Source organism: Oncorhynchus tshawytscha, linkage group LG08 (assembly GCF_018296145.1).
Source record: "Oncorhynchus tshawytscha isolate Ot180627B linkage group LG08, Otsh_v2.0, whole genome shotgun sequence".
NCBI lineage: Eukaryota > Metazoa > Chordata > Actinopteri > Salmoniformes > Salmonidae > Oncorhynchus > Oncorhynchus tshawytscha.
In genome coordinates, this window is record NC_056436.1 from 907742 (window position 1) to 934063 (window position 26322).

The window sequence follows — 26322 nt, forward strand, 5'->3', positions numbered from 1 at the left end:
CATTTATATTAATGGGCTATTCGGGACAGGCACGACAAAGTCCGCCCAATTCCCTTAGCCCGGGTCCTTATCCAGCATACCCGGAAGCTACAGAGATTGAGAGAGAGAGAGTAACAGAACAAACAAATATGACACTTACGTAAGTGTGAATTGTATGTATTAAGACAGAGAAGTTAACTTGTGTGTCGACCCACATTGTTACCTTATCTGATAATGGAGCAGGGAGTCGACCCACATTGTTACCTTATCTGATAACGGAGCAGGGAGTCGACCCACATTGTTACCTTATCTGATAACGGAGCAGGGAGTCGACCCACATTGTTACCTTATCTGATAACGGAGCAGGGAGTCGACCCACATTGTTACCTTATCTGATAACGGAGCAGGGAGTCGACCCACATTGTTACCTTATCTGATAACGGAGCAGGGAGTCGACCCACATTGTTACCTTATCTGATAACGGAGGAGTGATGAATATGTGTGTTAAAGGACCAAATGCTGCCCGCGGCCGGTGACGGACTTCTACGTCACACGGGGTTTACGCTGCGTCGGTAATATAGAAGAGCTGCCTCTGGTAAGACAAGGGGTGCCCCAGCTGTAAACAACAGCTGTAAGCAACATCTAATATTAAGGAAGTCTCAAGGTTTTTCTCGCCTAAGGTAGAATATCTCATGTTAAGCAGTAGGCCACATTATCTACCTAGAGAGTGTTCATCTGTATTTTTTGTAGTTATCTTTTTACCACCACAAACCAATGGTGGCACTAAGACTTCACTCAATGAGCTGTATAAGGCCATAAGGAAACAGGAAAACGCTCATCCAGAGGCGGTGCTCCTAGTGGCCGGGGACATTAATGCAGGGAAAATTAAATCCGTTATACCTAATATCTACCAGGGGCGGCAGGGTAGCCTAGTGGTTAGAGAGTTGGACTAGTAACCGCAAGGTTGCAAGTTCAAACCCCCGAGCTGACAAGGTACAAATCTGTTGCTCTGCCCCTGAACAGGCAGTTAACCCACTGTTCCTAGGCCGTCATTGAAAATAAGAATGTGTTCTTAACTGACCTGACTAGTTAAATAAAGGTAAAATAAAAAAGAAATGTTAAATGTGCAAATAGGCGAAACAAAACTCTAGAGCACCTTTACTCCACACACAGAGACGTATACAAAGCTCTCCCTCGCCCTCCATTTGGCAATCTGAACATAATTCTATTCCTGCTGAAAGCAAAAACTAAAGCAGGAAGCCACTACTCATACAGAGATTGAGAGAGAGAGTAACAGAACAAACAAAATGAATAACATCGATAAGTCACTACTCATTCAAAAAAGAAGTTGTCAGATGACGCATATACTAAGCTACAGGACTGTTTTTCTAGCACAGACTGGAATATGTTCCTGGATTCTTCCGATGGCATTGAGGAGTACACCACGTTGGTCACTGGCTTCATCAATAAGTGCATCGAGGACGTCGTCCCCACAGTGACTGTATGTACATACCCCAACCAGAAGTCATGGATTACAGGCAACATTCGCACTGAGCACTAAAGGGTAGAGCTGCCGCTTTCAAGGATCGGGACTCTAACCCAAACGCTTATAAGAAATCCTGCTATGCCGTCCGGCGAACCATCAAACAGGCAAATCGTAAATACAAGACTTAAGATTGAATCGTACTACACCGGCTTCGACGCTCGTCAGATGTGGCAGGGCTTGCAAACTATTACAGACTACAAAGGGTAGCACAGCTGCGAGCTGCCCAGTGACACGAGCCAACCAGGCGAGCTAAATTACTTCTAATCTCGCTTTGAGGCAAGCAACGCTGAAGCATGCATGAGATCATCAGCTTTTCCGGATGACTGTGTGATGACGCTCTTCGTATTCAATGCGAGTAAGACCTTTAAACAGGTCAACATTCACAAGACCGCTGGGCCAGATGGATTACCAGGATGTGTACTCCAGGCATGCGCTGACAAACTGGTAAGTGTCTTTACTGACATTTTCAACCTGTCCCTGACTGAGTCTGTAATACCAACATGTTCCATGCGGACCACCATAGTCCCTGTGTACAAGAACACCAAGGTAACCTGCCTAAATGATTACCGCCCCGTGGCACTCACGTCTGTAGCCATAAAGTGCTTTGAAAGGCTGGTCATGGCTCACATCAAAACCATTATCCCAGAAACCCTAGACCCACTCCAATATGCATACCGCCCCAACAGATCCACAGATGATGATATCTCTATTGCACTCCACACTGCCCTTTCCCACCTGGACAAGAGGAACACCTATGTGAGAATGCCATTCATTTACTACAGCTCAGCATTCAACACCATAGTACCCTCAAAGCTCATCACTAAGCTAAGGATCCTGGGACTAAACACCCCCCTCTGCAACTTACCACCCCAAGGTGGTAAGTGTAGGTAACAACACATTTGCCACTCTGATCCTCAACACAGGGGCCCCTCGGGTGGGTGCTCAGTCTCCTCCTGTACTTCCTGTTCACCCATGAGTGCATGGCCAGGCACGACTCCAACATCGTCATTAAGTTTACCAAGAACGCAACAGTGGTAGGCCTGATCACCGACAACGATGAGACAGCCTATAGGCCGTGTGGTGCCAGGATAACAACCTCTCTCTCAACGTGATCAAGACAAATTATTGTGGACTACAGGAAAAGGTGGACAGAGCACACCCATATTTTAATCGGCGGGGCTGTAGTGGAGCAGGTTGAGAGCTTCAAGTTCCTTGGTGTCCACATCACCAACAAATTATCATGGACCAAGCACACCAAGACAGTTGTGAAAAGGGTACGACAAAGCCTATTCCCCCTCAGGAGATTGAAAAGATTTGGCATGGGTCCTCAGATCCTCAAAAGGTTTTACAGCTGCACCATCGAGAGCATCCTGACGGGTTGCATCACTGCCGGGTATGGAAACTGCTCGGCCTCCGACCGCAAGACACAGCAGAGGGTAGTGCTTACGGCCCAGTACATCACTGGGGCTAAACTTCCTTCCGTCCAGGACCTCTACACCAGGCGGTGTCAGAGGAACGCCCTGAAAATTGTCAAGACTCCAGCCACCTTAGTCATCGACTTGTTCTCTCTGCCACTGCACGGCAGGCGGTACCAGAGCGTCAAGTCTAGGTCCAAAAGGCTTCTTAACAGCTTCTACCCCCAAGCAATAAGACTCCTGAACAGCTAATCAGACGGCTACCCAGACTATTTGCACTGTACACCCCACTCCCTATTTTACTCTGATTCTACTCTGTTTATTATCTATGCATGGTCACTTTAACTGTACCTACATGTATATATTACCTCAATTATCTTGACTAACCGGTGCCCCCGCACATTGACTCTGTACTGGTACCCCCTGTATAAAGCCTCACTACTGTTATTTTGCTACTGCTCTTTAATTATTTGTTATTTTTACTTATCTGTTTTATGCTTAACCAACAATGCAGATTAAAAAATAGTGTTAAGGGCTTGTAAGTAAGCATTTCTCTGTAAGGTCTATGCATGTGATAAATACAATTTGATTTGATACTCAAATTGGTTTAATTATTTATTTACTAGCTAAGTAAATGATAACACAGGATAACAAACACACTTAATACATGAGAAAAGGGTATTCCTTGGTAACCAGTAATTACTCCTCTATAACTACTTCCTTGGTAACCAGTAATTATTCCACTATAACTACTTCCTTGGTAACCAGTAATTACTCCTCTATAACTACTTCCTTGGTAACCAGTAATTACTCCTCTATAACTACTTCCTTGGTAACCAGTAATTACTCCACTATAACTACTTCCTTGGTAACCAGTAATTACTACTCTATAACTACTTCCTTGGTAACCAGTAATTACTCCTCTATAACTACTTCCTTGGTAACCAGTAATTACTACTCTATAACTACTTCCTTGGTAACCAGTAATTATTCCACTATAACTACTTCCTTGGTAACCAGTAATTACTCCACTATAACTACTTCCTTGGTAACCAGTAATTACTCCTCTATAACTACTTCCTTGGTAACCAGTAATTATTCCACTATAACTACTTCCTTGGTAACCAGTAATTACTACTCTATAACTACTTCCTTGGTAACCAGTAATTACTCCACTATAACTACTTCCTTGGTAACCAGTAATTATTCCACTATAACTACTTCCTTGGTAACCAGTAATTACTCCACTATAACTAAACTAATTACTTCTATAACTACTGGTAACCAGTAATTACTCCACTATAACTACTTCCTTGGTAACCAGTAATTACTACTCTATAACTACTTCCTTGGTAACCAGTAATTACTACTCTATAACTACTTCCTTGGTAACCAGTAATTACTACTCTATAACTACTTCCTTGGTAACCAGTAATTATTCCACTATAACTACTTCCTTGGTAACCAGTAATTACTCCACTATAACTACTTCCTTGGTAACCAGTAATTACTCCTCTATAACTACTTCCTTGGTAACCAGTAATTATTCCACTATAACTACTTCCTTGGTAACCAGTAATTACTACTCTATAACTACTTCCTTGGTAACCAGTAATTACTCCACTATAACTACTTCCTTGGTAACCAGTAATTACTACTCTATAACTACTTCCTTGGTAACCAGTAATTACTACTCTATAACTACTTCCTTGGTAACCAGTAATTACTACTCTATAACTACTTCCTTGGTAACCAGTAATTACGCCTCTATAACTACTTCCTTGGTAACCAGTAATTACTCCTCTATAACTACTTCCTTGGTAACCAGTAATTACTCCCCTATAACTACTTCCTTGGTAACCAGTAATTACTCCTCTATAACTACTTCCTTGGTAACCAGTAATTGCTTAACAGCCTCCGACGTGACTTCTATTGTTCCACTTATGTAATGAAGCAAACAACTAATTGAACAATTGTAACATAATTGAACTGTAACCAGCAACTTGTTTTATAGTGTGACGATTTGGGATGTGTAGTGTTTATATGTAAATGAGAAACTGTGCTGTTTCAGGCCACATCCAGACGTTTGACATGTTTATGATAGAGAAGTGGCCCATCATTCAGGCCTTCGCCCTGGAGGGGATCGGTGGAGGAAGCTTCTTCACCATGAAATACAAGGTACCTCACTCCATATTACTAATACAAATTGTAGGGGGAAATTGTCTAACCTTAGGTCCATGGCTGAATAGTTAGTAAAATAATTACATCTCCATTTCATTTGAGTGGTACAGAATAGTTGCCTGACGACTCAAACTAAATTCGCTACATACTTCAGTCTTAGACATTTGTGGTCACGAGGGGCGTTGTACAAAACAAAGTCATCAGCAATTGGATAATCTCTAACCAATCAGAGTATCAAAGCCAATGACACATTTTCTAAACACTGCTTTACCCACTTGTGTTCTGGCTCTGGCCCAACCTATCTGTCTGGGACCAATCCGAACGGTTAGAATGTGTTTGCATTATAATAATCGTCGGAGAGGTACTCGGATCCAGACTCATTGCAGAAAAGAAACTGTGGGCGTGGCGTTGCATTTGGCCGTAGCAAGGAGTTTGGGTTACTTCTCGGAAATGATTGACTGGATGTGTGTACTGTTGCTGTGTGTTCCAGTTGATGGACATTAGTGAGAAGCTGTGGCAGACTTACACCAGATTGGACCCTGTGTCCCTAGACAACCTGCTGACTGAGGTAACCATTCTGAGCTTGAACGCACCACACACCTGTGAGTAGATGTTGGAACAGGACCGTTGGACCAGCGTGTTGTGACGGCCACACTGACTCTGGTATGGTGTCTCTTCCAGGACCTGGTGTTGTTTGAGAAGCAGTGGAGCAGTTTCTTCTCCAGCTTTGACATCGAGAGCCATCTGTCTATCCTGGAACTGTCTGAGGCTCAGGCAGGGGAGGTAACTTAACACTAGAACCGCTAAAGCAGTCAAATCAAATGTTATTGGTCACACACACATGGTCAACAGATGTTTATGTGAGTGTAGCGAATGCTTGTGATTCTAGTTCCGACAGTACAGTAATATCTAACAAGTAATTTAACAATTTCACAAGAACTACCTAATACACACATCTAAAGGGGTTAATGAGAATATGTATATGTAAGTATATGGATGAGCGATGGCCGAGCGGCATAGACAAGGTGCAGTAGATGGTATAGAGTACAGTATATACATGTGATATGAGTAATGTAAGATATGTAAACATGATTAAAGTGGCATTATTTAAAGGGGCATTGTTTAAAGTGACTAGTGATCCCTTTTTTAAAGTGGCCTGTGATTGGGTCTAAGTGCAGGCAGCAGCCTCTCTGAGTTAGTGATGGCTGTTTAGCACTCTGATGGCTTTGAGATAAAAGCTGTTTTTCAGTCTATGCAACACACCTCCAGGCTGTGTAAGGGTTATTTTACCACGAAGGAGAGTGATGGAGTGCTGCATCAGATGACCTGGCCTCCACAATCCCCCGAACTCAACCAAATTGAGCCAACACGTGCTCAGCATATGAGGGAACTCCTTCAAGACTGTTGGAAAAGCATTCCAGGTGAAGCTGGTTGAGAGAATGCCAAGAGTGTGCCAAGCTGTCATCAAGGCAGAGGGAATTTTGAAGAATCTCAAATATAAAATATATTTTGGTTTGTTTAACACATTTTTGGATCCTACATGATTCCATATGTGTTATTTCATATTTTTTATTGTCTTCACTTTTATTCTACAATGTAGAAAATGGTAAAAATAAAGAAAAACCCTGGAATGAGTAGGTGTTCTAAAACTTTTGATCAGTAGTGAATATAACACACTGTCAGTGTTAGAATCTTAATATCACAAACACAACTATAACCAGTTTTAGGAGTGTATGTCATAAATATATTTTTTAAGGGTTTTCCCCATTGCCCCTCTTCTTTCCGACAGTAGGGCCTGCTTCGCTCCTTCTCCCAACAGTGGAAGGTGCCGTGCCCACTTGATAATCACCCGGATAATTGTCTCGGAACAGAACGAAACTAATATCACATATATAACAACAGATTACATAAATAAAGTAAAGTATGATGGGGGAGGAAGGGGGAGAATGGATGAGCGAGACGAAGCGAACGATGCAGCATTATGTCATCATCAATTTAATCTATTGAATTGATCCATTCTAATTATATACCTCATCTTAAAATGGTATGTACCCTATATCAGTTCACCGAATCACAGCAGTCTAGTCAGTCTACTCTGGCCTACTGGGAGTAGGCTTCACAATGAGAGCTTGCATAATTTACAATGGCAAGAAGACCAAGACGAATTGATGCCCGTGCTGCGTTAGCGCTGTTACAAGATCAGATTGAAAATGGTGGGGAAGAAATGAATCATGACATCTGATTATTCTTCTGATTCTGAGCATCAGCCTGAACCTGCACATCCAAGGCCTAAGCGCAAAAAAAGCCAGAACGGCCGCAATTAAATGAAATGGTGAGACAGGAGAAAGGAAGGGACTCACCATTTGGATAGAACCAGCCGGTGACAATGCTACGGGCCGATTATCAGTACAAAATGTCATCACTGAGAGAGCACGCTCTACATCTCAAGCACAAAAGTACATCCGCAACACTCTCGCCTGCTTTCATTGTTTATGTGACGTGAACATGCTACAGCACATACTGTGGCTGAGGTGCACAGGGAGCAAGGAGAGACTGCCTGGGATCTGTCTGTTGATGAGCTGGAAGCATTCATTTCAATCCTGTATGTCCGTGAAGTATTTTGGTGGCGAGAGCGTGTATATGGAGAGCTTCTGCTCAGACATGTACTGTATGGGATACCTTTCTTTGGAGAAACCATTTCACCAGACTACTTCAGAGATCATGTGTTACCTCCATTTTGAGGAAAGAGAAATGAGAACGCTATCAGCAGACGATTGTCATTAAAAACAGAGATCACCCAAGAATAAATATTAGATAGTGTGAAAACACACACACAGAGAAAAGCACCAGGACTGGACAGCTTTCCCATAGAATTATGTTGAAAGTTGTTGGACAAAGAGGCCTCCTATTTACACAAATGACAACACACATCACTTAATTCAGTGCTTTCTAGTTCCATGTGTCAAACGGTTATTTCAGTTGTATTAAAACCAGGAAAATCTGGAGAGTTTAATACATGACAATAAATAATAACAAAGCTTATAAGCATTAGAATGGCAAAAGTCTGACCAGATGTGATAGATATCAATCAAACAGGGTTTATTACATATTTCAGTTTAATACAATATGTCAAAAAAATATATATATATATAGCAATAATAATAGCAAGATGGCGCCGACAGAGATGGTCGTCGGTGTTATTTCGTACACTATTAGCCCAGAAAATCTTGTGTTATTACACAGCCAGGAAGAACTATTGGATATAAGAGCAACGTCAACTTACCATCATTGCGACCAGGAATACGTCTTTCCCGAAGCGGAGCCTTTGTTCGGACCTCCACCCTGGACATTGGATCTGGGTCCAGAAGCTGACCCAAAACAACACGGTTGCAGCAGAAGAGGCAGACGGAGAGGCCTCCTGGTCAGACTTAGAAGGCAAGCACACCATCCATCGCTCCCGAGCATATTTCTTGCCAATGTCCAGTCTCTTGAAAACAAGGTGGACGAAATTAGGGCACAAGTTGCCTTCCAGAGATTAACATTCTCTGTTTCACGGAAACATGGCTCTCTCGGGATATGTTGTCAGAGTCGGAACAGCCACCAGGTTTCTTCATGCGTCGCGCCAACAGAAACAAACATCTCTGTTAAGAAGAAGGGAAGGAGGTGTATGCCTCATGATTAGCGACTCATGGTGTAATCATAACAACATACAGGAACTCAAGTCCTTTTGTTCACCTGACCTAGAATTCGTTACAATCACATGCCTACCGCATTATCTACCAAAAGAATTCTCTATTCTCTAGAGAATTTGACTATAGTCACAGCCGTGTATCCCCCATGCAGATACCTCGACGGCCCTGAAAGAACTTCACTGGACTCTATGTAAACTGGAAACCATATATCCTGAGGCTGCATTTATTGTTGCTGGGGATTTTAACAATGCTAATTTGAGAACAAGGCTACCTAAATTCTACCTGCACAATTGATTGTAAGTACCCGCTCGAGCAAAACAGTGGACCACTGCTACTCTAACTTCCGCAATACATCGACGTATACGCTTACTCGGTGAGTGAGTTTATTAGGAAGTGCATTGGAGATGTTGTACCCACTGTGACTATTAAAACCTTCCTTAACCAGAAACCGTGGATTGATGGTAGCATTTAATCAAGGTGTCTGGAAACATGATCGAATACAAACAGTGTAGTTATTCCCTCCACAAGGCAATTAAACAAGCAAAGCGTCAGTGTGTATATATTTTTATTTATTTAACCTTTATTTAACTAGGCAAGTCAGTTAACCTCTCTGGGATATGTGGGACGCTAGCGTCCCACCTGGCCAAAAGCCGGTAAAAATGCAGCCAAATTCAAATAAATTACTATAAAAATCAAACTTTCATGAAATCACACATGCTAGATAGCAAATTAAAGCTACACTTGTTGTGAATCCAGCCAACATGTCAAAAGGCTTTTCAGCGATGCTATTACCTGAGGATAGCACCCCAGTAAACAAAGAGAGAGAAGCATATTTCAACCCTGCAGGCACGACACAAAACTCAGAAATAAAAATATAATTCATGCCTTACCTTTGACGAGCTTCTTTTGTTGGCACTCCAATATGTCACACAAACATCAAAAATGGTCCTTTTGTTTGATTAATTCCGTTGATATACAGTGCCTTGCGAAAGTATTCGGCCCCCTTGAACTTTGCGACCTTTTGCCACATTTCAGGCTTCAAACATAAAGATATAAAACTGTATTTTTTTGTGAAGAATCAACAACAAGTGGGACACAATCATGAAGTGGAACGACATTTATTGGATATTTCAAACTTTTTAACAAATCAAAAACTGAAAAATTGGGCGTGCAAAATTATTCAGCCCCCTTAAGTTAATACTTTGTAGCGCCACCTTTTGCTGCGATTACAGCTGTAAGTCGCTTGGGGTATGTCTCTATCAGTTTTGCACATTGAGAGACTGACATTTTTTCCCATTCCTCCTTGCAAAACAGCTCGAGCTCAGTGAGGTTGGATGGAGAGCATTTTTGAACAGCAGTTTTCAGTTCTTTCCACAGATTCTCGATTGGATTCAGGTCTGGACTTTGACTTGGCCATTCTAACAGCTGGATATGTTTATTTTTGAACCATTCCATTGTAGATTTTGCTTTATGTTTTGGATCATTGTCTTGTTGGAAGACAAATCTCCGTCCCAGTCTCAGGTCTTTTGCAGACTCCATCAGGTTCTTCCAGAATGGTCCTGTATTTGGCTCCATCCATCTTTCCATCAATTTTAACCATCTTCCCTGGCCCTGCTGAAGAAAAGCAGGCCCAAACCATGATGCTGCCACCACCATGTTTGACAGTGGGGATGGTGTGTTCAGGGTGATGTGCTGTGTTGCTTTTACGCCAAACATAACGTTTTGCATTGTTGCCAAAAAGTTCAATTTTGGTTTCATCTGACCAGAGCACCTTCTTCCACATGTTTGGTGTGTCTCCCAGGTGGCTTGTGGCAAGCTTTAAACAACACGTTTTATGGATATCTTTAAGAAATGGCTTTCTTCTTGCCACTCTTCCATAAAGGCCAGATTTGTGCAATATACGACTGATTGTTGTCCTATGGACAGAGTCTCCCACCTCAGCTGTAGATCTCTGCAGTTCATCCAGAGTGATCATGGGCCTCTTGGCTGTATCTCTGATCAGTCTTCTCCTTGTATGAGCTGAAAGTTTAGAGGGACGGCCAGGTCTTGGTAGATTTGCAGTGGTCTGATACTCCTTCCATTTCAATATTATCGCTTGCACAGTGCTCCTTGGGATGTTTAAAGCTTGGGAAATCTTTTTGTATCCAAATCCGGCTTTAAACTTCTTCACAACAGTATCTCGGACCTGTCTGGTGTGTTCTTCATGATGCTCTCTGCGCTTTTAACGGACCTCTGAGACTATCACAGTGCAGGTGCATTTATACGGAGATTTGATTACACACAGGTGGATTGTATTTATCATCATTAGTCATTTAGGTCAACATTGGATCATTCAGAGATCCTCACTGAACTTCTGGAGAGAGTTTGCTGCACTGAAAGTAAAGGGGCTGAATAATTTTGCACGCCCAATTTTTCTGTTTTTGATTTGTTAAAAAAGTTTGAAATATCCAATAAATGTCGTTCCACTTCATGATTGTGTCCCACTTGTTGTTGATTCTTCACAAAAAAATACAGTTTTATATCTTTATGTTTGAAGCCTGAAATGTGGCAAAAGGTCGCAAAGTTCAAGGGGGCCGAATACTTTCGCAAGGCACTGTATATCCAAAATGTCCATTTATTTGGCGCGTTTGATCCAGAAAACACCGGTTCCAACTTGAGCAACGTGACTACAAAATATCTCAAAAGTTACCTGTAAACTTTGCCAAAACATTTCAAACTACTTTTGTAATACAACTTTAGGTATTTTTTAACGTACCCTCGTTCTGAACAGTGCTACTTCTTCATTACACAAATGAAAAACCTCAACCAATTTCTAAAGACTGTTGACATCCAGTGGAAGCGGTAGGAACTGCAAGAAGGTCCCTGAGAAATCTGGATTCCCAATGAAAACACATTGAATAGAGAGTGACCTCAAAAAAAAAATCTGAATGGTTGGCCTTGGGGTTTCGCCTGCCAAATAAGTTCTGTTATACTCACAGACATGATTCAAACAGTTTTATAAACGTCACAGTGTTTTCTATCCAAATCTAATAATACTTATGCATATCTTATCTTCTGGGGATGAGTAGCAGGCAGTTGAATTTGGGCATGCATTTCATCCGAACGTGAAAATACTGCCCCCTGTCACAAAGAAGATAAGAACAAATTCTTATTTACAAAGATGGCCTACCCTAGTCAAACCCGGACGACGTTGGGCCAATTGTGCGCCACCTTATGGGACTCCCAATCATGGCTGGATTGATGCAGGTACTGCAGTGACGCCTCTTGCACTGAGATGCAGTGTCTTAGACCACTACGCCCCAGTATAGAGACAAAGTAGAGTTGCAATTCAACGGTTCAAACACGAGACGTATGTGGCAGGGTCTACAGACAATCGCCGATTACAAAAAGAAAACCAGCCCCATCGGAAACATCGATGTGTTGCTCCCAGACAAATTAAACAACTTCTTTGTGTGCTTTGAGGACAATACAGTGCCACCGACACGGCCCGCTACCAAAAACTGTGGGCTCTCCTTCTCCGTGGCCGACGTGAGTAAAACATTTAAACATGTTAACCCTTAGCCCAGACGGCATCCCTAGCCGCGTCCTCAGAGCATGAGCAGACCAGCTGGCTGGTGTGTTTATGGACATATTCAGTCAGTCCTTAATCCCAGTCTGCTGTCACCACATGCTTCAAGATGGCCACCATTGTTCCAGTTCCCAAGAAACTAAACTAAATGACTGTCACCCCGTAGAACTCACTTCTGTCATCATGAAGTGCTTTGAGAGACTAGTCAAGGATCACATCACCTCCACCCTACCTGATACCCTAGACCAATTCCAATTTGCTTACTGCCACAATAGGTCCAAAGACGATGCAATCGCCATCACACTGCACACTGCCCTATCCGTTCATTGACTACACCTCAGCATTCACCACCATAGTACCATCCAAACTCATCATTAAGCTTGACACCCTGGGCCTCAACCCCGCACTGTGCAACTGGGTCCTGGACCTCCTGACAGGCCGCCCCCAGGTGGTGAGGGTAGGGAACAGCATCTCCACCCCGCTGATCCTCAACACTAGGGCCCCACAGGTGTGTTCTCAGCCCTCTCCTGTACTCCCTGTTCACCCATGACTGCGTGGCCATGCACGCCTCCAACTCAATCATCAAGTTTGCAGACGACACTACAGTGGTAGGCTTGATTACCAACAACGATGAGACGGCCTACAGGGAGGAGGTGAGGGTCCTCGGAGTGTAGTGTCAGGAAAATAACCTCACACTCAAAGTCAACAAAACAAAGGAGATGATCGTGGACTTCAGGAAACAGCACAGGGATCAGCCCTCTATGGGACAGTAGTGGAGAAGGTGGAAAGTTTTAAGTTCCTTTGCGTACATGGACAAACTGAAATGGTCTACCCACACAGACAGCGTGGTGAAGCAGGAGGCTGAAGAAATTTGGCTTGTCACCAAAAACATTCAAACTTTTACAGATGCACAATTGAGAGCATCCTGTCGGGCTGTATCGCCGCCTGGTACGGCAACTGCTCCGCCCACAACCATAAGGCTCTCCAGAGGGTAGTGTGGTCTGCACAACGCATCACAGGCAGTAAACTACCTGCCCTCCAGGACACCTACACCACCCGATGTCACAGGAAGGCCATAAAGATCATCAAGGACAACAACCACCCGAGCCACTGCTTGTTCACCCCGTTATTGTCCAGAAGGCGAGGTCAGTACAGGTGCATCAAAGCTGGGACAGAGAGACTGAAAAACAGCTTCTATCTCAAGGCCATCAGACTGTTAAACAGCCACCACTAACATTGAGTGGCTGCTGCCAACATACTGACTCAACTCCAGCCACTTTAATAATGGAAAAATTGGATGTAATAAACGAGATTACTGTTAATTAAAATGTACGCTTAATCCAGTATAAATTCATGTGTAGAATTTATTATACAATAGACAACATTCACACATTTTGCAGCACGTGGATTAAGTATAAAAATAATAATGACAATAATCCATGCTTTCTGGGAATGCGATATAGTCTGGAATATGTGGGCGGAGCTAGAAAGTTGGCTGCCAGAGGTATTACAATGTAAACTTCCTTTTAATCCGTCTGTCTGTATATTTCAGGACATGTCATATGGTTGTATAGTGAGATACCCAATGGACTGGACGATTCTCATTTCTCATCTTGAAAAAAACGTATATTAACTTGCCAATCAATTAATCTACCATAATTAACAGAATGGAAAAATCTAATTTATTATTGAAATATTGAAATAGCATGGGCGACCAAGGAAAAATGAATTGGTATAATTTAAGGCCATGTGGCAATCATTAATGCAGGCACTAGGGATGGAGATATGACTAGGGATGGAGATATGACCAGGTACTAGAGATGGAGATATGACCAGGTACTAGGGATGGAGATATCTTCTTTAAGAGGCTCCTCTGGCCTCCACTCGTTACCTGTATTAATGGCACCTGTTTGAACTTGTTATCAGTATAAAAGACACCTGTCCACAACCTCAAACATTCACACTCCAAACTCCACTATGGCCAAGACCAAAGAGCTGTCAAAGGACACCAGAAACAAAATTGTAGACCTGCACCAGGCTGGGAAGACTGAATCTGCAATAGGTAAGCAGCTTGGTTTGAAGACATCAACTGTGGGAGCAATTATTAGGAAATGGAAGACATACAAGACCACTGATAATCTCTCTCGATCTGGGGCTCCACGCAAGATCTCACCCTGTGGGGTCAAAATGATCAAGAGAACGGTGAGCAAAAATCCCAGAACCACACGGGGGGACTTAGTGAATGACTTGCAGAGAGCTGGGACCAAAGTAACAAAGCCTACCAACAGTAACACACTACGCCGCCAGGGACTCAAATCCTGCAGTGCCAGACGTGTCCCCCTGCTTAAGCCAGTACATGTCCAGGCCCGTCTGAAGTTTGCTAGAGAGCATTTGGATGACCCAGAAGAAGATTGGGAGAATGTCAGATGAAACCAAAATATAACTTTTTGGTAAAAACTCAACTCGTCGTTGTTTGGAGGACAAAGAATGCTGAGTTGCATCCAAAGAACACCGTACCTACTGTGAAGCATGGGGGTGGAAACATCATGCTTTGGGGCTGTTTTTCTGCAAAGAGACCAGGGCGACTGATCCATGTAAAGGAAAGAATTAATTGGGGCCATGCATCATGAGATTTTGAGTGACAACCTACTTCCATCAGCAAGGGCATTGAAGATGAAACGTGGCTGGATCTTTCAGCATGACAATGATCCCAAACACACTGCCCGGGCAACGAAGGAGTGGCTTCGTAAGAAGCATTTCAAGGTCCTGGAGTGGCCTAGCCAGTCTCCAGATCTCAACCCCATAGAAAATCTTTGGAGGGAGTTGAAAGTCTGTGTTGCCCAGCAACAGCCCCAAAACATCACTGCTCTAGAGGAGATCTGCATGGAGAAATGGGCCAAAATACCAGCAACAGTGTGTGAAAACCTTGTGAAGACTTACAGAAAATGTTTGACCTCTGTCATTGCCAACAAAGGGTATATAACAAAGTATTGAGAAGTATTTGGTCAATAACAAAAGTTTATTTTCCACCATAATTTGCAAATTAATTAATTAAAAATCCTACAATGTGATTTCCTGGATTTTTTTTCTCTCATTTTGTCTGTCATAGTTGAAGTGTACCTATGATGAAAATTACAGGCCTCTCTCATCTTTTTAAGTGGGAGAACCTGCACAATTGGTGGCTGACAAAATACTTTTTTGCCCCACTATATGATCAGGTACTAGGGATGGAGATATGACCAGGTACTAGGGATGGAGATATGACCAGGTACTAGAGATTGAGATATGACCAGGCACTAGTGATTGAGATATGACCAGGCACTAGAGATGAAGATCTGACCAGGTACTAGAGATGGATATCTGACCAGGTACTAGGGATGGAGATATGACTAGGGATGGAGATCTGACCAGGTACTAGAGATGGAGATCTGACTAGGTACTAGAGATGGAGATCTGACCAGGTACTAGGGATGGAGGTGTGACTAGGGATGGAGGTATGACCAGGTACTAAGGATAGAGATATGACCAGGTACTAGAGATGGAGATATGACCAGGTACTGGAGATGGAGATCTGACCAGGTACTAGGGATGGAGGTGTGACTAGGGATGGAGGTATGACCAGATGCTAAGGATGGAGATCTGACCAGGTACTAGGGATGAAGGTGTGACTAGGGATGGAGATATGACCAGGTACTAGGGATGGAGATGTGACCAGGTACTGGGGATGGAGGTGTGACCCGGTACTAGAGATGGAGATATGACTAGGTACTAGAAATGGAGATATGACCAGGTACCAGGGATGGAGGTGTGACTAGGGATGGAGCTATGACCAGTCACGGTCATAGCGGTACTCATGTTACCTAACTACATGAGGCTTAGGCAGGGGAGGTAACCTAACATAGCTACATGTTGTCTACAACTACATTATTACAGTCTGGGGCTCAGACAGGGGAGGTACCTTAACATAGCTACATGTTGTCTACAACTACATTATTACAGTCTGGGGCTCAGACAGGGGAGGTACCTTAACATAGCTACATGTTGTCAATAGCTACATGTTATCTATAACTACGTTATTACAGTTTGGGCTCAGGCAGGGGAGTTAACATATGTTCTCTAGTTGGCCAAGTACAGGTTGCTACGTTGGTTTGTTAGTGAGCAAACCAAACCATTGACTAAATGTCTGTTAAATCCCCAGGCGTTCCGGAGTTATTTCTCTCATGGCCTGATCTCCAGTAACATCGCTGACAGCAACAGGAGACGGCAGCCCTTGGTTCTGTTTGGGAGCCACTCCTCCATGGAGAACCTTCACAGCTACTCCTTCAACTTCCCTTCTGATGGACACCAGGTCCGCAACACCGGACCCCAGGGGGCCCCAGCCAAACACATGGTGAGAGCACCCTAACCCCTATCTAACCTAACACATGGTGAGTTCACCCTAACCCCTATCTAACCAAACACATGGTGAGAGTACCCTAAACCCTAACCCCTATCTAACCAAACACATGGTGAGATCACCCTAACCCCTATCTAACCAAACACATGGTGAGAGCACCCTAACCCCAATCTAACCAAACACATGGTGAGAGCACCCTAAACCCTAACCCCTATCTAACCAAACACATGGTGAGAGCACCCTAACCCCTATCTAACCAAACACATGGTGAGTTCACCCTAAACCCTAACCCCTATCTAACCAAACACATGGTGAGAGCACCCTAACCCCTATCTAACCAAACACATGGTGAGAGCACCTAACCCCTATCTAACCTAACACATGGTGAGTTCACCCTAAACCCTAACCCCTATCTAACCAAACACATGGTGAGATCACCCTAACCCCTATCTAACCAAACACATGGTGAGAGCACCCTAACCCCCTATCTAGCCAAACACATGGTGAGAGCACCCTAAACCCTATCTAACCAAACACATGGTGAGAGCACCCTAACCCCTATCTAACCAAACACATGGTGAGAGCACCCTAACATGGTGAGATCACCCTAACCCCTATCTAACCAAACACAAGGTGAGAGCACCCTAAACCCTAACCCCTATCTAACCAAACACATGGTGAGAGCACCCTAACCCCTATCTAACCAAACACATGGTGAGAGCACCCTAACATGGTGAGATCACCCTAACCCCTATCTAACCAAACACATGGTGAGAGCACCCTAAACCCTAACCCCTATCTAACCAAACACATGGTGAGAGCACCCTAAACCCTATCTTAGACTGTTAAACCCATGATTAGACTGTTACCTAACCCCTAGCACCTCTAAACCCTAACCCCTATCTAACCAAACACATGGATTAGACTGTTACCTCACCCCTATCCAGATTAGACTGTTACCTCACATCCAGATTAAACTGTTACCTAACCCTATCCAGATTAGTCTGTTACCAAACACATGATTAGACTGTTACCTAACCCTATCCAGATTAGACTGTTCCTCTACCTAACCCCTATCCAGATTAGACTGTTACCTAACCTCTATCCAGATTAGCATGTTACCTAACCCCTATCCAGATTAGACTGTTACCTAACCTCTATCCAGATTAGACTGTTACCTAACCCCTATCCAGATTAGACTGTTACCTAACCTCTATCCAGATTAGACTGTTACCTAACCCCTATCCAGATTAGACTGTTCCCCTACTGTTACCTAACCCCTATCCAGATTAGACTGTTACCTAACCCCTCTCCAGATTAGCATGTTACCTATCCCCTATCCAGATTAAACTATTACCTAACCCCTATCCAGATTAAACTATTACCTAACCCCTATCCAGATTAGACTGTTACCTAACCCCTATCCAGATTAGACTGTTACCTAACCCCTATCCAGATTAGACTGTTACCTAACCCCTATTCAGATTAGACTGTTCCTCTACTGTTACCTAACCCCTATCCAGATTAGACTGTTACCTAACCCCTATCCAGATTAGAATTTTCCTCTACTGTTACCTAACCCCTATCCAGATTAGTCTGTTACCTAACCCCGATCCAGATTTACCTCACCCTATCCAGATTAAACTGTTACCTAACCCCTATCCAGATTAGACTGTTACCTCACCCCTATCCAGATTAAACTGTTACCTAACCCCTATCCAGATTAGACTGTTCCTCTACTGTTACCTAACCCCTATCCAGATTAGACTGTTACCTAACCCCTATCCAGATTAGCACTGTTACCTAACCCCTATCCAGATTAGACTGTTACCTAACCCCTATCCAGATTAGACTGTTACCTAACCCCTATCCAGATTAGACTGTTACCTAACCTCTATCCAGATTAGACTGTTACCTAACCCCTATCCAGATTAGTCTGTTACCTAACTCCTATCTAGATTAGACTGTTACCTAACCTCTATCCAGATTAGCATGTTACCTAACCCCTAAGATTAGACTGTTACCTAACCTCTATCCAGATTAGACTGTTATCTAACCCCTATCCAGATTAGACCGTTACCTAACCCCTATCCAGATTAGTCTGTTGCCTAACTCCTATCTAGATTAGACTGTTACCTAACCCTTATCCAGATTAGACTGTTACCTAACCCCTATCCAGATTAGACTGTTCCTCTACTGTTACCTAACCCCTATCCAGATTAGACTGTTACCTAACCTCTATCCAGATTAGACTGTTATCTAACCCCTATCCAGATTAGACTGTTACCTAACCCCTATCCAGATTAGACTGTTACCTAACCTCTATCCAGATTAGACTGTTACCTAACCCCTATCCAGATTAGACTGTTCCCCTACTGTTACCTAACCCCTATCCAGATTAGCATGTTACCTATCCCTATCCAGATTAAACTATTACCTAACCCCTATCCAGATTAGACTGTTACCTAACCCCTATCCAGATTAGACTGTTACCTAACCCCTATCCAGATTAGTCTGTTACCTAACTCCTATCTAGATTAGACTGTTACCTAACCCTTATCCAGATTAGACTGTTACCTAACCCCTATCCAGATTAGACTGTTCCTCTACTGTTACCTAACCCCTATCCAGATTAGACTGTTACCTAACCTCTATCCAGATTAGACTGTTACCTAACCTCTATCCAGATTAGACTGTTACCTAACCCCTATCCAGATTAGACTGTTCCCCTACTGTTACCTAACCCCTATCCAGATTAGACTGTTACCTAACCCCTCTCCAGATTAGCATGTTACCTATCCCTATCCAGATTAAACTATTACCTAACCCCTATCCAGATTAAACTATTACCTAACCCCTATCCAGATTAGACTGTTACCTAACCCCTATCCAGATTAGACTGTTACCTAACCCCTATCCAGATTAGACTGTTACCTAACCCCTATTCAGATTAGACTGTTCCTCTACTGTTACCTAACCCCTATCCAGATTAGACTGTTACCTAACCCCTATCCAGATTAGAATTTTCCTCTACTGTTACCTAACCCCTATCCAGATTAGTCTGTTACCTAACCCCTATCCAGATTAGTCTGTTACCTAACCCCGATCCAGATTAGACTGTTACCTCACCCCTATCCAGATTAGACTGTTACCTAACCCCTATCCAGATTAGACTGTTACCTCACCCCTATCCAGATTAGACTGTTACCTAACCCCTATCCAGATTAGACCGTTACCTAACCCCTATCCAGATTAGTCTGTTACCTAACCTCTATCCAGATTAGACTGTTATCTAACCCCTATCCAGATTAGACCGTTACCTAACCCCTATCCAGATTAGTCTGTTGCCTAACTCCTATCTAGATTAGACTGTTACCTAACCCTTATCCAGATTAGACTGTTACCTAACCCCTATCCAGATTAGACTGTTCCTCTACTGTTACCTAACCCCTATCCAGATTAGACTGTTACCTAACCTCTATCCAGATTAGCATGTTACCTAACCCCTATCCAGATTAGACTGTTACCTAACTCCTATCTAGATTAGACTGTTACCTAACCCTTATCCAGATTAGACTGTTACCTAACCCCTATCCAGATTAGACTGTTCCTCTACTGTTACCTAACCCCTATCCAGATTAGACTGTTACCTAACCTCTATCCAGATTAGACTGTTACCTAACCTCTATCCAGATTAGACTGTTATCTAACCCCTATCCAGATTAGACTGTTACCTAACCCCTATCCAGATTAGACTGTTACCTAACCTCTATCCAGATTAGACTGTTACCTAACCCCTATCCAGATTAGACTGTTCCCCTACTGTTACCTAACCCCTATCCAGATTAGACTGTTACCTAACCCCTCTCCAGATTAGCATGTTACCTATCCCTATCCAGATTAAACTATTACCTAACCCCTATCCAGATTAGACTGTTACCTAACCCCTATCCAGATTAGACTGTTACCTAACCCCTATCCAGATTAGACTGTTACCTAACCCCTATTCAGATTAGACTGTTCCTCTACTGTTACCTAACCCCTATCCAGATTAGACTGTTACCTAATCTCTATCCAGATTAGACTGTTATCTAACCCCTATCCAGATTAGACTGTTACCTAACCCCTATCCAGATTAGACTGTTACCTAACCTCTATCCAGATTAGACTGTTACCTAACCCCTATCCAGATTAGACTGTTCCCCTACTGTTACCTAACCCCTATCCAGATTAGACTGTTACCTAACCCCTATCCAGATTAGACTGTTACCTAACCCCTATCCAGATTAGACTGTTACCTAACCCCTATCCAGATTAGACTGTTCCTCTACTGTTACCTAACCCCTATCCAGATTAGACTGTTACCTAACCCCTATCCAGATTATACTGATACCTAACCCCTATCCAGATTATACTGATACCTAACCCCTATCCAGATTAGACTGTTCCTATACTGTTACCTAACCCCTCTCCAGATTAGACTGTTACCTAACCCCTGTCCAGATTAGACTGTTACCTAACACCTATCCAGATTAGACTGTTGCCTAACCTTTATCCAGATTATACTGTTCCTCTACTGTTACCTAACCCCTATCCAGATTAGACTGTTCCTCTACTGTTACCTAACCCCTCTCCAGATTAGACTGTTACCTAACCCCTATCCAGATTAGACTGTTCCTCTACTGTTACCTAACCCCTATCCAGATTAGACTGTTACCTAACCCCTATCCAGATTAGATTTGTCCTCTACTGTTACCTAACCCCTATCCAGATTAGACTGTTACCTAACCCCTATCCAGATTAGCATGTTAACTAACCCCTCTCCAGATTAGCATGTTACCTAACCCCTATCCAGATTAAACTGTTACCTAACCCCTATCCAGATTAGACTGTTACCTAACCCCTATCCAGATTAGACTGTTACCTAACCCCTATCCAGATTAGACTGTTACCTAACCCCGATCCAGATTAGACTGTTACCTCACCCCTATCCAGATTAAACTGTTACCTAACCCCTATCCAGATTAGACTGTTCCTCTACTGTTACCTAACCCCTATCCAGATTAGACTGTTACCTAACCTCTATCCAGATTAGCATGTTACCTAACCCCTATCCAGATTAGACTGTTACCTAACCTCTATCCAGATTAGACTGTTACCTAACCCCTATCCAGATTAGACTGTTACCTAACCTCTATCCAGATTAGACCGTTACCTAACCCCTATCCAGATTAGTCTGTTACCTAACTCCTATCTAGATTAGACTGTTACCTAACCTCTATCCAGATTAGCATGTTACCTAACCCCTATCCAGATTAGACTGTTACCTAACCTCTATCCAGATTAGACTGTTATCTAACCCCTATCCAGATTAGACCGTTACCTAACCCCTATCCAGATTAGTCTGTTGCCTAACTCCTATCTAGATTAGACTGTTACCTAACCCTTATCCAGATTAGACTGTTACCTAACCCCTATCCAGATTAGACTGTTCCTCTACTGTTACCTAACCCCTATCCAGATTAGACTGTTACCTAACCTCTATCCAGATTAGACTGTTATCTAACCCCTATCCAGACTAGACTGTTACCTAACCCCTATCCAGATTAGACTGTTACCTAACCTCTATCCAGATTAGACTGTTACCTAACCCCTATCCAGATTAGACTGTTCCCCTACTGTTACCTAACCCCTATCCAGATTAGCATGTTACCTATCCCCTATCCAGATTAAACTATTACCTAACCCTATCCAGATTAAACTATTACCTAACCCCTATCCAGATTAGACTGTTACCTAACCCCTATCCAGATTAGTCTGTTACCTAACTCCTATCTAGATTAGACTGTTACCTAACCCTTATCCAGATTAGACTGTTACCTAACCCCTATCCAGATTAGACTGTTCCTCTACTGTTACCTAACCCCTATCCAGATTAGACTGTTACCTAACCTCTATCCAGATTAGACTGTTACCTAACCTCTATCCAGATTAGACTGTTACCTAACCCCTATCCAGATTAGACTGTTCCCCTACTGTTACCTAACCCCTATCCAGATTAGACTGTTACCTAACCCCTCTCCAGATTAGCATGTTACCTATCCCTATCCAGATTAAACTATTACCTAACCCCTATCCAGATTAAACTATTACCTAACCCCTATCCAGATTAGACTGTTACCTAACCCCTATCCAGATTAGACTGTTACCTAACCCCTATCCAGATTAGACTGTTACCTAACCCCTATTCAGATTAGACTGTTCCTCTACTGTTACCTAACCCCTATCCAGATTAGACTGTTACCTAACCCCTATCCAGATTAGACTGTTACCTAACCCCTATCCAGATTAGTCTGTTACCTAACCCCTATCCAGATTAGACTGTTACCTCACCCCTATCCAGATTAGACCGTTACCTAACCCCTATCCAGATTAGACCGTTACCTAACCCCTATCCAGATTAGTCTGTTACCTAACTCCTATCTAGATTAGACTGTTACCTAACCCTTATCCAGATTAGACTGTTACCTAACCCCTATCCAGATTAGACTGTTCCTCTACTGTTACCTAACCCCTATCCAGATTAGACTGTTACCTAACCTCTATCCAGATTAGCATGTTACCTAACCCCTATCCAGATTAGACTGTTACCTAACCTCTATCCAGATTAGCCTGTTACCTAACCCCTATCCAGATTAGACTGTTACCTAACCCCTATCCAGATTAGTCTGTTACCTAACTCCTATCTAGATTAGACTGTTACCTAACCCTTATCCAGATTAGACTGTTACCTAACCCCTATCCAGATTAGACTGTTCCTCTACTGTTACCTAACCCCTATCCAGATTAGACTGTTACCTAACCTCTATCCAGATTAGACTGTTACCTAACCCCTATCCAGATTAGTCTGTTACCTAACCTCTATCCAGATTAGACTGTTATCTAACCCCTATCCAGATTAGACCGTTACCTAACCCCTATCCAGATTAGTCTGTTGCCTAACTCCTATCTAGATTAGACTGTTACCTAACCCTTATCCAGATTAGACTGTTACCTAACCCCTATCCAGATTAGACTGTTCCTCTACTGTTACCTAACCCCTATCCAGACTAGACTGTTACCTAACCTCTATCCAGATTAGACTGTTACCTAACCCCTATCCAGATTAGACTGTTCCCCTACTGTTACCTAACCCCTATCCAGATTAGACTGTTACCTAACCCCTATCCAGATTAGACTGTTACCTAACCCCTATCCAGATTAGACTGTTACCTAACCTCTATCCAGATTAGACTGTTACCTAACCCCTATCCAGATTAGACTGTTCCCCTACTGTTACCTAACCCCTATCCAGATTAGACTGTTACCTAACCCCTCTCCAGATTAGCATGTTACCTATCCCCTATCCAGATTAAACTATTACCTAACCCCTATCCAGATTAGACTGTTACCTAACCCCTATCCAGATTAGACTGTTACCTAACCCCTATCCAGATTAGACTGTTACCTAACCCCTATTCAGATTAGACTGTTCCTCTACTGTTACCTAACCCCTATCCAGATTAGACTGTTACCTAATCTCTATCCAGATTAGACTGTTATCTAACCCCTATCCAGATTAGACTGTTACCTAACCCCTATCCAGATTAGACTGTTACCTAACCCCTATCCAGATTAGACTGTTCCCCTACTGTTACCTAACCCCTATCCAGATTAGACTGTTACCTAACCCCTATCCAGATTAGACTGTTACCTAACCCCTATCCAGATTAGACTGTTACCTAACCCCTATCCAGATTAGACTGTTACCTAACCCCTATCCAGATTAGACTGTTACCTAACCTCAATCCAGATTAGACTGTTACCTAACCCCTATCCAGATTAGACTGTTCCTCTACTGTTACCTAACCCCTATCCATATTAGACTGTTACCTAACCCCTATCCAGATTAGACTGTTACCTAACCCCTATCCAGATTAGACTGTTACCTAACCTCAATCCAGATTAGACTGTTACCTAACCCCTATCCAGATTAGACTGTTCCTCTACTGTTACCTAACCCCTATCCAGATTAGACTATTAGTGTTGTGTGTGCATGTTTAATGAGATGGCTTGGCAGTCCATGTTGGGCTTGGTCTCCCTAGAGTACTCTGTAATCTGTTCTTGTCTGTCAGGTTCTCCAGTGTGTGGCTCCTAAAGGTTCTTTAGCCTGCTCCAGGACTTACTTCTTTGGAACCACTCACATCCCCTACCTAGGTAAACATAGTCCATAATGTATACACTAAACTGTTTGTTGGATCTACCATAGCTATTTTACTGTCTGTAGACCTAATATCTGATGTTTCCCTTTAATATCTGATGTTTCCCTTTAATAACTGATGTTTCCCTTTAATATCTGATGTTTCCCTTTAATATCTGATGTTTCCCTTTAATATCTGATGTTTCCCTTTAATATCTGATGTTTCCCTTTAATATCTGATGTTTCCCTTTAATATCTGATGTTTCCCTTTAATATCTGATGTTTCCCTTTAATATCTGATGTTTCCCTTTAATATCTGATGTTTCCCTTGCAGGGAATGACAACATGCAACAAAAGAAAACAGAACTCCTGTAAGTTCACCAAGACAACATGTCCAAACCTGTTAGCCCATCTCCCCCATATGATAATACTGTATATAACCTGTTAAATATATCTCTTCTAGATCTACATATTATATAAGGTGTGAAATATATCTCTTCTAGATCTACATATTATATAAGGTGTGAAATATATCTCTTCTAGATCTACATATTATATAAGGTGTGAAATATATCTCTTCTAGATCTACATATTATGGAAGGTGTGAAATATATCTCTTCTAGATCTACATATTATATAAGGTGTGAAATATATCTCTTCTAGATCTACATATTATATAAGGTGTGAAATATATCTCTTCTAGATCTACATATTATATAAGGTGTGAAATATATCTCTTCTAGATCTACATATTATATAAGGTGTGAAATATATCTCTTCTAGATCTACATATTATATAAGGTGTGAAATATATCTCTTCTAGATCTACATATTATGGAAGGTGTGAAATATATCTCTTCTAGAACAGTGGTTACCAAACTGTGAAGTTTTAAGGAACTCGGACCAGCTTTGAACTTTCTCTTGGAAGTTGTAATAGTAGAATGCACAAGGTGATATTTCTATCTTGGGTTGTGCATCATCAGCTCCTCTTGTCATGTCAGTCATTACAGACCTTAGAGAACTATTTATAACTTGTCTGAAATGTCCAGATCAACTAGCCCAGGTATGTTTTTTTAGTCCATAGATTTTGTAGTAATGTTTGATTCACTCAAATAACATATGAATTCACATTAGACAGTTTTGCTTTAAACCTGCAAAATGTTCTCACCGCCAACAAGAGGGGTTTGAACAGTTGAACAGTGCTTGTGGCCGTAGAATAGGCATGGCGTGTGCACACGTGCAGGTGGGGGTAAGGTATGTCCTCGCCCCCCCCCCCCGTTTGGCCTCAGTGAAACCTGTTGGGAAG

The 26322-nt window shown here is 42.5% G+C and overlaps 1 protein-coding gene across 2 annotated transcripts in view; it reads left to right on the forward strand.

The window, feature by feature from the left end:
• dnaaf9 (dynein axonemal assembly factor 9) overlaps nucleotides 1–26322 on the forward strand; it is a 94030-nt gene that overhangs the window by 11739 nt on the left and 55969 nt on the right. For both annotated transcript variants that reach the window (XM_042325046.1, XM_042325047.1), the window contains exons 6-11: nucleotides 5012–5118; nucleotides 5612–5689; nucleotides 5803–5904; nucleotides 16580–16771; nucleotides 24952–25033; nucleotides 25351–25387. In XM_042325046.1, the coding sequence (XP_042180980.1) occupies nucleotides 5012–5118; nucleotides 5612–5689; nucleotides 5803–5904; nucleotides 16580–16771; nucleotides 24952–25033; nucleotides 25351–25387 (598 nt within the window). The remainder of the gene's footprint in view (nucleotides 1–5011; nucleotides 5119–5611; nucleotides 5690–5802; nucleotides 5905–16579; nucleotides 16772–24951; nucleotides 25034–25350; nucleotides 25388–26322) is intronic.